The sequence below is a fragment of the Physeter macrocephalus genome, chromosome 17, assembly GCF_002837175.3.
Source record: "Physeter macrocephalus isolate SW-GA chromosome 17, ASM283717v5, whole genome shotgun sequence".
Classification (NCBI taxonomy): domain Eukaryota; kingdom Metazoa; phylum Chordata; class Mammalia; order Artiodactyla; family Physeteridae; genus Physeter; species Physeter macrocephalus.
Window position 1 is genome coordinate 17,600,946 of NC_041230.1, and position 17,322 is coordinate 17,618,267.

The 17,322-nt window shown below is 45.4% G+C and overlaps 1 protein-coding gene across 1 annotated transcript; it reads right to left on the minus strand.

The window, feature by feature from the left end:
* Positions 1-4,260: 4,260 nt before the first annotated feature.
* CCNE1 (cyclin E1) lies at positions 4,261-15,334 on the minus strand. Its single transcript, XM_024132787.3, has 12 exons — positions 15,126-15,334; positions 14,610-14,661; positions 14,415-14,502; positions 14,119-14,187; positions 10,169-10,314; positions 9,921-10,056; positions 7,074-7,220; positions 6,440-6,535; positions 6,089-6,223; positions 5,867-5,978; positions 5,617-5,774; positions 4,261-5,320 (listed from the first exon to the last, which is right to left on the minus strand). Exons 2-12 carry the CDS (start codon positions 14,630-14,632, stop codon positions 5,198-5,200), a joined length of 1,233 nt encoding a protein of 410 aa, XP_023988555.1. The 5' UTR covers positions 14,633-14,661; positions 15,126-15,334; the 3' UTR covers positions 4,261-5,197.
* Between the last annotated feature and the right edge of the window lie 1,988 nt (positions 15,335-17,322).

Sequence of the window (17,322 nt, forward strand, 5' to 3'; positions counted from 1 at the left end):
AAGTGCAGATGTGGGAAGACAGGAACTCTCACGCTCCCCACCTGGGAATATAAATTGGCACAATTTGGGGGAGTAACTGACCACCTCTAGCAAAATCGCAAAAGCGCATGCCCTTTGACATGGCAATACCACATCTAGGAATGTGCCCTAAGGAATTAGCACACGTGACACACGTGTGCACAAGATGTTGACTGCAGCACTGTCTGTGATGGTGAAAAAATTGGAAACCTATATGTGGATCAGCATGGGAGAGAATGTATACATTTTGGTATATTCACTCAAGAGAAAACTCTATCACAGTTAAAAATGAATAAGCCCAACCCTACATGTGTCAACATGGGTAAATCTTGAAACTAATGTTGAAAAAAATAGCAAGTGGTATTATGATGTATGAGGCTTGATTCCATTTATGTGAATTTTAAAAACACCCAAAGCAATGTTTTCTGTAAATCTATTGCTTGTGAATCCAACTATAAATGATAAAATTCCAAAAATATGTGTGGAAATCATCCATACTGACCTCAGGGTGGTGGTTTCCTCTGAGGAGGAAAGAAAAACTATGGGATTAGGGGGCCATCAAGTGTGTCTGTGTGAGAAGTCAGGGAGGGCAAAGGTTTTCCGGAGGGAAGGTGGGGTCAGCAGTGCTGTGGCAAAGATGCCCCGTGAGAGGAAGGTTAAAAGGTGCCACATGGCCATCATGGGTGGCCTTGGCAAGGGTAGTGTGTGGTGCGTGGGGACAGAGGCCCCACTGGAGGAGCCTGAAGGAGGAGGGACAGCAGGTGTATCAACTTTCAAGGAGGCTGTCCAGGAAGGGCAGGAGAGAGATGGAGCTGAAGTCTGGGGAGGGCCAGGGGCAGACCTCGGGGGAGGAGCCTGGGGAGGCTAAGGGCACCTCAGAGCAAGTGCCACGTGTTCTTGGAGTCCCCATTGCAGGGCTATTCCCCTCCAGGGCCTCAGTCTGACGGCCTACCTTAGTATCACCAGCAGCATCAGCGGCAACCATCTTTTATTGTTTCTTTTTAATGTGCTAGGTGCTATGCTAAGCATTTTTTATGCATTCTCCCATTGAATCTCCCTCTTAACTTCATGGGGCAAATACTGTTATCATCCGCATTTCACAGCTGAGAATAACTAGGCTTGGAGAAGTTAAGCATGGTGCCCAAAATCACACTGTGAAGTGGCAGGGCCAGGTCCCAGCTCCAGGTAACTGCCTCCAGAACTCAACGAAGAGATGACATCAGTGTGGGCCCCAGACAGGGTCCATGTCCTGCAGGAGGTGAGGTTCCAGCTGGCTGAGGATGCAGAGGTGCAGGCCCGATGTCACTGTGGCCTGGGAGTGATGCATGGCAGTCCCTCAGGCAGGGCCATCTGGAAGTTACTTTCACTGATGCCCCTTCATCTTCTTTTGTGCCCCTCGCGGCCTGCATGGTCACTTTTCTGTGGCACACAGAAGCATGACTCTGGGCTTGTTTCCTCAACCTCTGTGTCCACATGTCGCTTTGAGCTCTCACTCTCCTCTTACACCCCAGCTCTGCTGCCGGCGATATCAGGCCCATCTTGAGCTTGACGTGCAAAAGCCCTTTGCGATATAGCCTTTGTCACGTCTTCTGCCTCGCCTCCCTCCTTCCACTCCACTTTTCCAGGCCTGCTGGGGAGGACTCAACAGCCTCCCTCTCAAGCACAGGTACGGCTCCCACTCCATGCTCGCCTTTCATACCACTGCCCTCTGGAGGATTCCAGCTGTTCTTCTGTCTCCCAGGCTCTCATGAGCTCTCGGTGGTCTGTGCCCTCCATGCTTTTGTCTCCAGGGCTGGTAGCGCCCAACACACAGCAGGGGCTCCCGGGAGAGGCCAGCTCACACATCACGCCAGGGACACCAGCATCAGACATGAACCTCACCGCACAGTCAGATGCTACACAATTTTTGGAATTGGCATTGATCAGTAAAATGATTTAAAAGGGGGGCAAGAAGGAGTGTTTATTGAATAAAGGATAGCATTGCCCTCCTGAGGCTCCTGGGTAGTAGCACCTGTCAGCCTGTGAAGCTGAGCACATTAGAGTCTTCTGAGTTAAATTTGGAATTGGGATGAGGTAGGAAAAATCTATGCTCATTGAATACAAAATGCAATTGTCTGTCAGTGCAAGAACTAAAGAATCTGCCGCAAATTATATTTAAGACTCTATTGTCACAGGCAGATTAGCTAATGCTTGATCTTAAGTATAGGCTTCTAATGCTATTACTCCTGGTTAGCTCTGCCTGGCAGGTAACCTTGTGAAACAAATGACTGCATTGCTTGAATAACATATTTGATCAAACAGGACAATTCTTTCAAAAATTGAGTTCTCTGTGGCAATTTGAGACCTGTAATCAGCAAATTAGATGATTACAGCAGGGATAAAAATAGTCTTCTAACAATGTCCAAGGTATAATTGTGATTTGAATTTCAGAATGCTGAACATGTGGTAGGAAAATGCACGGTTGGGTAAATATGACTAGACGTTATCAGATTTGATTTCTCTTTCCATCCCTGCTCTGAGGTACAGCCTAATTTTGCCCAAATAAACTCCAATCTCCTTTGTGTCTGAGTTGGGGAAGTGTAGCCTCACACTAAGCTCCAGATCTTAAAGGACCCCACAGTTTTGCTTACCGGCCTCAAGAACGTGAACCTCAGCATCACTTATTCACCCACTGGTATTAAATGACCTCCGTGAAACAACGAACTGTCCAAGTTCCATATGGGGGACCTTGGAAAACCTTCAACACCCACCACCTGAAGACCAGTGTTTTCTTTCTTGGGTATGGGGGACAGAGACCTGACAGCAGCTCTGATGAGGGCCAGTGTGTGAATTCTGTGAGCTGGGGTGGGATGTGAGGGTGTGGTGTGCTCTACCACAATCCAATCAGTCTTCACGGTTGCTTTTGATAAATTACTGTTTCTCTAGCTCTAACACAAGTTAGATCAAGGGCCCACACTCTCATTGCTTTTCTGGGTCCTTCCTGCTGACACATCTCTGCCTCAGAGCATTTGTTCACCAGAGGTGACTAGAGCTGCCACTTCCAGTCCTGCTATCTGTTTGGTATCACCTCGCCTCAGCTGGTTTCAGATGAACTGCAGAACAAACGTGATCTGGCAAATGGGTATAGAGCTGACCAGTGAGGGGCCAAAGTTTATACTGACTGCTAGCAAATGGAAGCAGCTCCTTTAAGAGGGGAAACTTGATTTTACTTACTAGTGGCATTTAGGGTTTCTGACAGAGCCACAGAAAATATTGGCTACTGTGGATTTCACTTACCCTTCCGGGATTTATCCTTTATTAGCACAGATTATTAAGAGCTGCCTGTGGCAACACTGCCATTTAAAAAAATACTGAGTCTCCAGAAATGCAGCCCTCTGACGATTGACACATAAGGCAGCCTCATCTCAGCACACTCAGTAACTAACACTCTCTGCAGTACAACAGCTTGCCGGAACGGTCCATGAAGCATTTACCTCAAACATGCTTTCAAACCAGTGTTTCCTCACATTTGCCAAGCCCTCAAACTTATACAAAACTTTGAAAGTAGAAATGTTTTCAGTGCCATATTTTTGCACAGAATGTCAAATATAAATTAACCACTTTTAGGGTTTTTCAAGTCACAAGTGATCATCATTAAAAATTCACTACTTATAAGGCCAAAGCATCTCTGAGATGAAGAAATAATTAGCTAGGAGTATCATTTGACTAAACACCATTACATGTAGATTTATAATGAATTTATTAAGAAAACTGTATTAGAACTGCCAGAAGGATAACATCACAATGTGAAAAAGTAGGATCTCTCTCAAATTTCATATAAATATGGTAGATTAAAAGTGGCTGTTTTTCTTTCTACTTCAGATAGATTTCTGCAAAATAATAAAATACCAAGTTCAAATAAATGATATTTATTTGCTCATTCACCCTCCCTTAATGAACCCATACATACACCAAAGCATTGTGAGAAAATGAAACACAAGACTTGACAAGGCCATCACTTAGGGAATGTCCCACGAAACATGATGTGAACTGTACACACTGGGCCTTAAAGTGGATAGTAACCTCCTCTGTCAGCAAGGCACTTGGTGATTCCATCAATGGTCAGGGAACAGACTATATACGAATATCACGGTCGTGAACTACATATAATTTTACTTTGCATTTTCTCGTTCAAAGCGTAGTTTTAGGCTACTATGTTAACAAGTTCTCCAAACAAACAAAAAAAAATACTTTAGGTTAAGCTTTGGGTAAGGATGAAAAGAGTATTAAATAACACTAATTACAGATACTTTATGACCCTTGTCCTGTGCTCGGGAAGGAATCATACCTAAGAATCCTCTCGATGCAGACGTGACTTCACTACTATCACCACAGCCAGCCAGTGAGCCTGCCCGGAGCCACCACTGCACAGGGCACCGTTGGGAGATGCCAATCAGAGCCTCATTCCAGCTCAGGGGCCCTGAGGAGGCCTGTGAGCCTGCACCTGAAGCTCACTTCAAAAGTTTTCTTTTAATATATTTGCTTGAGAGGCTTGAGCTTCGAGAAGCATGAAGTTAAAAAAGAGAACCTGATATAGCCACATTCAAAGTTGACTCCTAACTTAAATTACCAGACATAGCTCATAAAACCAGCTGTCTCAAAGACAGTGTTTTATCTTTATTAAAAAACGGATAAACATAGCAGCACTTACAAAACAATAGTTCATAAAAGGCATTGTACACTGTCAACTGATAGCATGGAAAGGGGGGGCCCCCAGCATAGCTGGCCGCGGGCTGCGCATCGTAATGCTCACAACCACCTGTTCCACTTAATACGATTCGACCCAGAACAGCCAGGGGGAGACCAACAGCAACATGGCGCTCCTCAACTTCAAGCCTTTGTTATTCGTGTGAATAGTCAATCAAGTCAAGTATCACCCTCCTTAGCAGCATCTGGAGCACTCATTGGTGTTCTGGAGGTGGCTGGTGTACTTGACCCACTTATTAAAAAAATCTAAGCATTCAATAAAAAACACTTCTCCCTGTCCAATGCCATCCACAGAAACCTTCTGTTGCGGAAGAGACACGCTCTTCCATTTAAATATCTGTAAAAGCTAATGCACGCGTCTGCTGCAGTAGACGGGAGAGAACTGGGGGCAGGCACTTCCGCACAGCTGTCTTTGGTGAGGATGCTGGTGTGGTCATGCTGTTCCTTGCCCACTGCTCTGCTTCTTACTGCTCTGCGGCGGGGTGAGGACCCCAGTGGGGAGAGGAGAAATCCTATTTTCTTCAGACAATATGGCTTTCTTTACTTGGGCTTTGTCCTGTTGATAAGAATAAAAGCCAGAAATGTTAACATGGAGGAATGTATCCTTTGGGCTTCACTTACTTGGTGCTTTTTTCTACGGAGATGAGTGAAGGAAAAAAATAGCAAAGAACAATCTAAAAGTCTCTGGGCTACATGATACTTAGAGAGAGGATCTGTTGACCACCATTTTTCTTTGCCACAGAATTAAAAGAATTGGAGTCTTTTGGGGATATCTGGTGCCTGTGGGAAAGAAAGTGAAGAGGCTGCCGGGCAGTGTTAAGAATTCGTCTGGGAAACAAGGAACGTACTGACCAGCAAATCCAAGCTGTTTATATGCGTCTGGATGTTGTGTGCATCTTCAGCAGGAACTCCCCTGAAGTGCTTAAGTTTGGAACTTCCTGTTTCCCTTATAACCATGGCAAATGGAACCATCCACTTGACACACTTCTCTATATCACACCACTGATACCCTGCAATGAAAATACATGTTAGGCTCAATCTGAGGCCAACAACTGGTTTGTAAGTTCAATACACCTGTGAATGGACTGGAAAGCCAACGTACCTGAAACCTTTTGCATCAATTCAGATGAAGAGAAATGATACAAGGCAGAAGCAGCAAGTACCCCATAAGAAAATTCTAAGCAGCCGACATCCAGGACACAGAGATCTAAAAGCTATGGAGAAGAAAAGAACACTGAGGGACACGGCCAACACACATTCCTCCTAGAGTTACTCCATCTAGCGGTGGGGTAGGTCGCCCCACAGAGGTAATAAAGCCACTTACCTCTGCAATCTGTATGAAGATTTGCTGAGGATACTGCGGCAGGAGCACTTCATAAAAATCATTTAGATATGCGACCTGCATGTATACATTCAGCCAGGACACAATGGTCAGGGGACTTAAATGCCACTTAAGGGCCTAAGGGAAAACAGAGAGAAAAGAGACCAATGGTTGAAAAAAGAAAAAGACATTTCTACTCCCTTTGGTCCTCTAAAGGAGTACAAAATGCAGCCATTTCCCATGCCACAATGTGTCCAGCTAGAGAACACCTAGCCAGATGCACTCATGCTGAATATAGAAAAGATATTATGTAGGAATTTTTAAAAAGGACTGAAAAACTAACTTGTAACCTACTTTCATAATGATTAACTCCATGGTAAGAATTTCATCTCCTGAACAAGCCCCATCTGTAACATAAGCAAACTGGTGCAACTTTGGAGGATAGATTTCCTGAAAGGAAATAAAAGGAAGATACTACTAGCAAAAAGTCCAACTCTGATAGTTTTAACTTATAATGTACCTCCCAAATTATTCTTTTTAGTATGCTGACATAGAAAGAAAGAAAGGGTACGTTGATGGGATAAATACAAGAGCCACTCCAGTGGTTCAAAATGCATAACTGTGAAAGAAATGAAACACTTACCCACATCAATCAATCAATAAATCAATCAAACTTTTACTCAATGGGAAGCTTTGAAATTTTCACCTTTTCAACATGTTTGAAAGCTGTGCCCAACCACTCTTCTAATCGCACCAAAATTTTAATCCTCTTAGGTCAAAGTTCAATTTTTTTGATTAAAGAAATTATATTAACCTAAGCATTTTATATACTCATACTTTTCTTGGTTAATTTCTCGCCTTTTTGTGTGTGCGGCTGAACTTTAAAAGGCCTCAAATTAGAAAAATTTAGACAAATAGTTGACTTCTTCCCCTAATCTCAGTGGAGCTCAAGCATATAATACATAACAAATATTTGAAAATTATTTACCTCAAGTTTGGCAGCAATAAATAAAGATGAAATCCCAATAAGCTGTAAAAGCGTTTTTACAACATTTTGTTGTGTTGCCATATACCGATCAAAGAAATCCTGTGCCAAGTAAAATGTCTCTCTGTGAAGTTTATAAACTTCACACACCTGAAAAAATAGTAAGTTTTAGAACAGTTAATTGAGGAAAAAAAGAAAGACAAAACACTTGTCATGAGTTTGGTGAAGGATAATATAACCAAATCAAGAGAGAGAACCTGGCTTTTCTGAAAGGACGGTTACCTTGCTTGTCCCTAAGCACAGGCACAATGAAAAACTGGAACTCAGGTATAAGGATGAAGTGCTCTGTGATCTATAACATAAGAGCAAACGCTCATAGGCTGTGGAAAGAAGGTACATTCACAGCCTGTTAAAAGCAGCATTTCAAGGAAAAATGGAATTTTCTCAAAGAAAGGTGTCCCCCTTTATAAGTTTCATTATGACATGAGGAAAGAACTACCATATTTCTTCACAATGGGCACTATCAGTATGAAAGTTTGAAAGCTGGAACATACATTTATTTAAAGACTACAACACTAAAACACTGTTAATCTGTTAATCACAAGAGGTAAATGGTTTTTTAAAAACATGAAACGAAAGACTCGGAGACCTAGGTTCTAGCATAGGCTCCCCTTAGACAAACCCATTTATCTCAGATTATCTCAGACTATAAAATTAGGACAATATCTACTTTGCCTACCTCACAGGATTGCTGTGAGGTATGGTGAAATAGTGTATATGATGGAGTTGAAAAGGACCAAGGAAATATTAGACCTCAATTCATTACTGTCATCAAATGTCTGATTGTGCATTTAAAACTGCTGTTCCTAAACAGTATATCCCACGTAAGTACACTTCATGGGGTTAATAAGTAGAAAAGGCACCAAAGGAAACAACAAACAGAACATTAGTAGAAAACTCCATCAATCACCAAAGAGTGTTTCTGAAGTCCAGGTGGAGCCATATTTAGAGTTAGTTTTTATAAAATAACACAACTACAATAGGATTAGAAGTAAAACTAGAGCTTCTGTTCTCTAAGGAACAAACTTTCAGACTATTTTACCCAGCTCACCATTGGGCACACAGCATAATCACTGCGTTTCTTACGTACAGACTTCTTGGCTGGGCTAGGGGCTGGGAAACTTAACATCGCTGCAGATGAGCCTACCTGTGAACTGTGGACTCCAGTCTTGTCCCACTGAAGACATAAAGGTTACCATTCTTTTCTATCCTTTCAATAGTATTACATGACTTTTTTCATTGACTTGCAGGGGAAATCATTTCTTTAAAGTATCAATTGCATCAATGGCATCAAGTGCATTATATAAAATAGAACCTCTCAGTCACATCATCTTATGAGCTGAAGCCTGAGAGGTTAAAGCACACCACATCTAATGCTTCAAGGAATTATAAAATGTTCCAAAAGGCCCATAAGGGCTATATGTGCCATGGTGGGTCTGTGGACAAATGCAAGGCCAAAGAATTTGTACATTTGTACATTTTCTATGTTGACATTTTCAGGGACCAATAAAGAAAAGCAAATTAAGAATGATAAAAACAGCTATCTTTTCTTGCCTACTATGTAAACTGTACTTCATATACACTATTTCTAATCCACACAAACTCTGCAAGCAAATACTGCTAGAAAACATTACAGATGAGAAAACCAAGACTCAAAGTTAAGTGACTTGCCTGACTGAAGCACACAGACGTTAAATGGCAGCAGGGGATTTGACTCTAGGACAAGCACAACAGGGGTACACATACCCCTGCTAATACAGACTTCCTAAAGGGTACCTGGCACAGTTCAGTTTTAGGGAATACTTAGACACTCAACTTCCATATGTGCTTTCAAAAAACGGATCTGCCTGAGATGTCCTTCCACATCACAGAAGAAAGCCCACTTCTCACCCACCCAAGGCTTATAGAGGTGTCCAGGAAGTGTCCTTAATTGAGCCACTACTGAGTCACCCACACTTCCTCCCAGAAAGAGTGCACTGCCTATACAATATCACTTTTTATGTTTAACAATTATTTATCACAATTTGTAATACTTGTTATTTTGATCAATTATTGTAGAGAAGTATGATAGTGTGATCAATAAAAGATTTGAACAATATATTTTGTTAGGATAAAATTCTGTGGGTAAAGAGAAATGAATCCCAAGGAGTTAGAAAGAAACAATGTAAACTTTCTGACTTAAAGATAAATTTGTTCATATATTTTTAAAACATTTGGTAGTGGCTATCAAATAGCTGTTATCCACATTCCACTGTGTACACTCAAAAGCAATTTGAGTGTACAAACTGAAAGATCAAATATCAATATTTATAATTAACTGGAAAATACAACCTTTGCAACTATTTAAACTTTAAGAAAAAAAATTAGATGCCAACTTAAAAATATCTAAGGGGTAAAGATACTTCTGAAATTCTTTTTTTTTTTTTTTTTTTTTGTAGTACGCTGTTGTGGCCTCTCGCGTTGCGGAGCACAGGCTCCGGACGCGCAGGCCCAGCGGCCATGGGTCACGGGCCCAGCCGCTCCGCAGCATGTGGGATCTTCCCGGACCGAGGCACGAACCCGTGTCCCCTGCATCGGCAGGCGGACTCTCAACCACTGTGCCACCAGGGAAGCCCCTGAAATTCTTTTAGGGAAGTACATAAGCAAAAAAGTTAGGTCACTGTAGTATAGATACCACAGTTCAGAGACACAGAACGTGTCAATGGAATCAAACACTTGAAGAGATTATAACAGCACAGAAGAATCTAGAAATGGCCAATGCTTCTAGTTAACAGGAAGGCTCCAGCTCACCTCCATTAACCAATCTAGAAGAATCGCTCGCATTTTAGGCTGCAGAAGAGGGTGCCGCTGCATAAAGTGCTTATCCCTCAAGTATGTCTTTTCCTTGTTTAACATGATTTTCCATACTTCCTCTCTATTTGCCCAGCTACAAAAAACAAAAGCAAGCAAAAGACAGGTGTCAGTATGCATCCATACTAGTGAGGCGGGAGTGCACACAGGGAGTAAGAGATCCAGAAGGCACTCAGCAGTCAGCTTACTTCAGTACAGGCAGTGGCGAGGCTCTGGATGGTGTGCAACTCTGAGGCTTATATGCAGAATTCGGGTATACGAGCTCTTCCTCTTCTTTGTCAGGTGTGGGAATCAAGGAGCAGGGGTTTTCGCAGACTGTATTACTGTCCCAAGGCTGTAAAGAAAGACACATTAAAAAAATGTTTGATGTAAACCAGCTGTTTTTACATTCACTGATTTGTCAAACAGCCAGTAAAACAGAAAATGTCTTCACGCTGGAGAGAAATCTCTAGGCCTAAGTCAATATTCTGGCCTAAATTAAGATGGAGATAGCATGGAAGACACAGAAATGACTCCAAGCTTTCATTTCATTTTGTCATTAGCTTAGGAGTCTAGGCAGTAAAACCTAAGAAAACTAGTCAGTAGCATTTTACCCTCCACATCATCATCCTCATATGAAGTGACTGAGCAGCAAAATAGACGCAGGAAGGGTAAGACAAATGCAAACAGCTCTTACGTTACCAAAAAAGCAAAAGAATAAAATCCATTGGCAGCTCAGTAGGATACTGAGCATGACTCCTAAAGTGTGTTCTGAGATTATCTGGTCACAATTCAAAGATTTGGTTTTTTAATAAGTACAACTAACCTAATGAAATGTCTTAAAAGTGAAAGACAATTTCCAGTAAAAGCATTTACATAAGCACTCCACAATCACAAGTATAAAAAATCAAAATGTAAACTGATTGCCATCTATATTTAACGTCTCCTCATTTTAAAACAAAACCCACCAAATGTGACATCTTCCTTTGGTTGCAGATCAAGCCAAAATTATTACACAATGGGGACCTTTCCTTTTCCTTAACTCAAAATGAAACAAAAGGAGTATCTGCCTAGTTAAAACCAAATCAAGCAATAGTCACAGGATATATTAAAAAGTCTGTAGAGATAAAGCCTAGATATTCCTGAAGACCTCTGAAACCCACCCCAAAGCCTTGCAGAGTGATAAATGCTAACTGAATAAACCATCATTAAATACCCAAACAATGCTTCTTTGAAAGGTTCCAGATACTTAATTTAAGTCAATTTTTAATATTTGGAAAATAATGTCATTTTGCCATTTAACATTTTTCCTTTTAAAGCTACTCTATTATCTTACTCTAAAGGACTATTATTGATTTTTAAAATTATAAAATAGTAATTTTATTGAAGACAGGGCATGTTAACAATCCTGCCAGTATGGAAGCTCTGTGAAAAGTCTGAGACCCTTGGCTTTTTTTTTTTTTTTTTAAAGCAGAGAGATCATTAATACTGACTAGAAAAGAGACAACGGAGAGGACTATAAATGAACATGGAAACTTGGGCTCTAAGTGCTGCCTGGAAGATATGGGACAGGGTGGCTATCACAGCACACCGGTCACTTTCAGAGGAAGCCAGAGCACTTTCAGGGCACTGAGAAGAGCAAAGCAGGATAAAGCTCTTCTCCATCCAATGTGCAAAGAATGGGGCATGCAAATTAACCATGACAGCTCTTGCCAACAGCTGTTGGAGAAGGGCAACATCCTCTTCCAGTTCTAGTATCATGTGCTGGTAGTATTTCCTTGACTCAAAAAGGGTCACATTACAACTGCCTTAAGTTGCTCTTCATTCAACAATGAATTCTAGTTTTGAAAGCAGAAGCTGGTTGTCACCCTCTACAGCCACATGGCTGAAATAGCTGAGAGGAGGCTTTCGGAGATAAAATGGTAACATTTCCCTACCTGTAGTTCACAGACAAATTGGGTGAACCACAAGCAGACAAATGGTCCCCAAAGTTGGCCTTTTAGGAACCAGTGGCTGAAGCAGAATAATGAAGTCTGTATCATTTAACTTGAGTGTATACCATGTCTCAAAGAAAGCAAGATCAGTCAGACTTTAGGAAGGAACTGGGTAACAGCAAGAGACCAATTTTGATTATTCCTAATAATCCCTGACCCTTTATGCCACTTTTAACTGAGAATAAAACTACCTTATGCAAAATTATGTTCTGAGAAGTAACTCATAGAAATGCCAGCACTCCACTTCAGTAAAAAAGTTGGGTCTCATGCAAAAAACTGAACAACAAAAATGGATATGTTAAATAGACTTTAGATAAAAGACTACTATCTTCATTGAGAAAAACCTAAGGTAAGAATCAAAGGTTCCATGTGGTCTTGATGAAGTAGTTTCATGGAGTTGAGCATGAGGGCTACAGGTAGCTCAGAGCTGTTGAACAGGGCTGAACTATGATAACTCCAGAGAAAAATTCTGTGTAATTAATTGACAAAAAGGTTGTTACCCCAAAATTCTAGCTTCATGAATCTACACAGAGAAATAACATAAGACATTGATTGCTCCATAAATGATGGGTAATTTTCAAGCTATCTACTTTGCAAAATGTGTAGAAACCTGTTGTCATTAATCTCTGAACAACCATAAAAACGCCTTCTAGTGGGAAATAATATGGGTATTCATGTATCACATCTATCAACTCTCTGCAGTCCAAGGATAGGACCAAAGCCCTATCTTAGGCACCCTAGGCACAGCTCAGGTTATCTTTGAGAACAGAAACTACTCTAAAACTCCAAGAAGTCAACAGGGGCAGCTTTGCTTCATCCTCAGTTAAAAACTTCAATTCAAAACACAGGCGGGAAAATAGCCAATCTTGAATTTCACAAAGTGGAGGTCCATTTTAGTAGAAATCCACAAAAATTAACTTGCTTGGCTTGAAGTCTTTACAGGGAGAAAAAAGGGAAAAAAGGAAAGAACTTGGAATGCACTGTCTTATTTCCTTTCCTAAAGTGAAGTATTTCTTCTTCTAATACAGCAAGGAAATCATCAAGCCATTGTTCAATATTCAGTGGAACCTCTCCAGAAATACTAATTACTAGGGTCTTATGTGCAGTAACAACTTTTTACAAATAATGTGGCCCTTGGCTTTGAAGTCCTTCACTCTTCCAAACCCAGTTGCTATGGCTGTGGCTCACTGCCCTACAAAGTGATGTGCTGCCACTGCTAACCTAATCAGGACCACTATCCTCAGCTCAAAAACTATTCCTGCTCAGCTTTTATCTGCTATAGCGTCAGAAAGCCTAATCAGCTAATTTGGAGATAGGCTGCTTCCCCTACTAGAGCCATAACTACAGTCTCCAGCCATTTCTGGAGGCAGAGAGATAATACAAGCTTTTTCTGCTAGGAACTTCTGATATTATGATGATACCATGAGCATGCAAGAAATATGGCGGGAACTCCATGAAGGAGGGGCAAGAGAAATGGACTAGTCAATTTTAAAAATGTGTTGAGATGCACATATCATTACACAGAATGTCCTACTAATACTCTGGTGGAGGCCAGATCAAGCTCCAGGTGACAGTGACCACTGTAGGTAATTGCTGGATGGGCTAGAAGAACTTTCAGAAAGGGGGAAAAAGTTTGAAGCATGACCTAAAGGGGGTGGGAGCAGGGAAGGGAAGTCCTTAAGCACCATGACGAAGAAACACAAGTGTGGATGTGTGCCTATGTGTACACACAAACCCTCATCCTCACAGTTACCCAAAGAGCTCTGTGTCAGGAGCCCTCCCCGCAGCTCACCAGCCCACAGAGAGGCTGTAGGACAGACTCCGCCCCTGGCTTGCACAGGACTCTGGGTTACTTTCTTCCTCTAACTGAGTCTCAGTTTCCTCAAGGGCAAAAGGAGAGGACTGAGTTATGTGAGGTCCATTCTGGTTCTTCCAGACATCAGCGCATATTTGTCATCTCAGGGATGTCAGTCAGGAACACAGACCTTCCTGGAATCTCAAGGCTGGCAGAGGTCAGTGCCCACTGACAGGCACAGCGCTCAGTTGTATGGACTGTGGCCACAGTTAGAGAAAAAGCCTTCAGCAGAAGGCAAGGAAGTATGAGACTTAATGTGACCCCAAAAAAGGAGACCCTCAACTTAGACCTAATCAGAAAATGTACCTACCTGACTGCCACACTGGCTTCTCACGGTCCTGTCAATTCTGGCAACTTCTTCATCTGGATCCTGCAAAAACTAACATAAACCAACCCACACCCCAAGGAAACACACCAAACAGCCCAAAGACAAAAACACAGAGAGAGAGAAGAAAAAGAAAGCTGGTAAGGTTATGAGCACCATTTCTGCCAAACGCACCCCCCTTGACCCCCTATCAATAAATATGTGGTCAGAACCCAGCCTGGTACCCAGGTAAGATGGGGGGTGGGGGGGAATCCTCCCCCACCTGTCTCCTTTGTACTCACAACGGCCACATTTGCCTTCCTTTTCCTGGAGCGAACAGAGACATCGGTGCCGCTTTCCTCTTTCATGGTGCCGGGTTCCTTCCCATCCCTGAAAAGCCAGGATGGCACAGAGGTAAGAGTTCTCCCCAAATCTCGGCCCACCCCTCCCCCACCACTGCACACCTTCCCCTTCCCCGCAGCGGCCAGGCCACTCACCTCTCCTTCTTTTCCCTCGGCATGGCGCTGGGCGCAGGATCAGACCTCAGGCCTGGGGGCACGAAGCGGCAGTGGGGTAAGGACGACCGGCGGAGGGGACCAGGGCCCGCCGGTCCGTCCCGGGCACCCCTCCCCCTCCCGCGCGGGCGGCAGCAGCGGCGGGAGCCTCCCGGGCCGGTCGGGAAAATGGCCGATGGGCCCGGGGTGGCCTGTCACCCGCGGCGCCGCCAGCGGCCCGCGATGCCGGGTCGGAACCCGGGGTGGGGGGGGACCTCGACGACCCCCTAAACCCTCGCCGGCCCATCGCCTCCCTCGGGGCCCCGGCTGCCTCAGTCTTCCCCTCAACACCTCCCCGTACCCTGTCCCTGAGTCACCCTACCGGGGCACTCCGCGCTGACGCCTCCAGGGACCCGGCGACCCGGCCTCGCCCCACCCCCACCCCGGCCCGGCCCGACCCGGGCGCTCCAGGAGTCCCAGCCTGCCGCGCCGTCCGGCAGCCCGCGGCGGGGTCCTTACCCGAAGCCGTCTCCGCGGCAGGCAGGCGGGCTGCACGAGCCGAGGCCGGGGGCAGGAGGCAGAGGCGAGCGGGAAGCCGGGAGGCGGGAGGCTGCGGAGGGCCGAGCGCGCGGCGGTGGCGGGATCCGCGCCTGCCCCCTACACCGCGCTGGCGGCCGAGCCGGCTGCTCCTGCGCCCGGCTAAGAGCGGGACATTTAAAAATCCCTGCGCGCGGAACGGGCCCCCGGCCCGCCCTCGCGCCCTCCCGCCACCCTCCGCCCCGCCCCGGCCGGCTGGGAGCCCCTCAGCGGCCGCCCGAGAGCCCGGGCCCGCCCAGCCACCACCCTCAGGACCGCCCCGCGCGGCGCGGGCCGGCTCCGGCGCTCCGGACCGCCAGGGGCGGGGCCAGCGCGGGGCGGGGCTAAGTGACAGGGCCTGCGCGCCGGAGAGGCGAGGCCCGGAGGCCGGGCGGGGCCTGCGCGGCTAGAGCTGCGGAGCCCGCGCGGGGTCGGACTCGTGGGCTGGCCCGCGCGCGCGGGGGGGCGGGGCCGCGCAGGCGGGACGCGGGGTAGCTCTGGCGCGAGCTCGGCAGAGGGGCGGGTCGCCGGGCTCCGGGGGCGGAGCCGAGCGGCGCTGGAGCGGCAAAAAGCCGCGTGGCCTGCGCGGGTGGAATGTAAACACGGCTGGCGGCTGGTGTTCGGTCCCCGGCTGGGGTCTGCCAGAAGACCCGACGTCCATCGGTCTCCGGCGCGCGGGCCCTGTCCCTCCTTGCACGTCCTCCCCGCCCCCGAGACGCAGGGTTCCGGGCCCTGAGTCGGGGCGGGGATGTGCCCAAGGTCACAGCGCCTGGTTACAGAGCCTAGAACCAGGGCCTCAGGCCGCCTGATCTGGGGCCCCCTGGGGAACAGCTGTTACTCCTGGACGCGCGTCCATCCCTCTTTCCATGCGTGCTTGCGTCCATTCAGCTAATAGTAGAGCACCTTCCATGTGTGCCCCTTCCCCCAAAATTCTTCAGAAGACCTTTCTGATGCTGGGATTTTACGCAGACCTCTCTAGCTTAAGTGTTTCCATCGACGGACTGTAAAATCAAATCCACACTCCCTGCCCTACAGGACTCCGCATGGACTGGCCCTCACCCCCTCTCAGACCATTCCTTCAACCCCCTCCCCTCACAGCTCTTTTGGCCACCCTGTGTACTTTCTCATGTCAGGGCCTTGGAGTTTGTTGTCCCCAGCTCTAGCCCCTTCAAGCTGCTCATCCTTCCCGAGAACTTCAAGGTCTTCAGAGACCACTTAATCTGGAGCACCCCTCTCCCCAGGAGTTCCTGTCCACCTCATTGCCCTGCTGTGGTTCCTTCACAGCCCTTGCCACCATATGTCTCTTGCTCCTGTCCATGTTTGGTGCTCCGCTTCCTACCTTGTCTGTCTTGTTCACTGCTGTATCCCCCAGCTCTTGGCAAAGTCCCTGGAGGAAGGGAGGCACTTAAATCTTACTTGTGAAGGAATGCTTGAAAAACACAATGACCAAGCCCTTGTGGAGTTTACAGGCTAAGGAGAGAGACAGGTATTGAACAATCATCACTTGAAAGTACCTACTGTACTAAACTTCTAGAAGGAGCATGTAGCAGAGGGCTCCTAAACACTCCTAAGCCCCTTCCTGATTTACAGTCCCTGTCTTGGACCTCCTCCCTCCATGACTGTCTTCTTGAAGTTAGAGACTAGATCTTATTGGAGGGCCTGACTTGTGTCATCCTCAGAGGTCCCTGCTAGCAGATTGTTGACCTTCCAGGGGCTCTGAGGTCAAGGCTCCTGAGATGACTTGCTCGGATTGGCTTAGGTAGGCAAGGGAACCCAGGCTCCTGAATTCCCAGCCCTTAGGTAGTAGCAATAACAGGTATCACAGACATTTCCAAAATAGCAGATTTGCCCTAAATCCTTCAAAGTATTATCTCAACTAAACTTCACAATAATCCTGTGATGTTGATACCATGATTGTCTTATTTCACGTATGGCATCTACTTCTTAGGGTCATTGTAAGGAGTAAGTGAAATAATGCAGATGAATTGCTGAGTACAGAGCCTGGCACATAATAACTACCCAATAAATGACAATTGTTTAACAATGATAGACAAGACAGTTTTCCATAGTGGTTGTAGCAATTTATACTCCTACCAGCAAAGAATAAGAATTCCTGATGTTCTATACCCTAGCCGATATT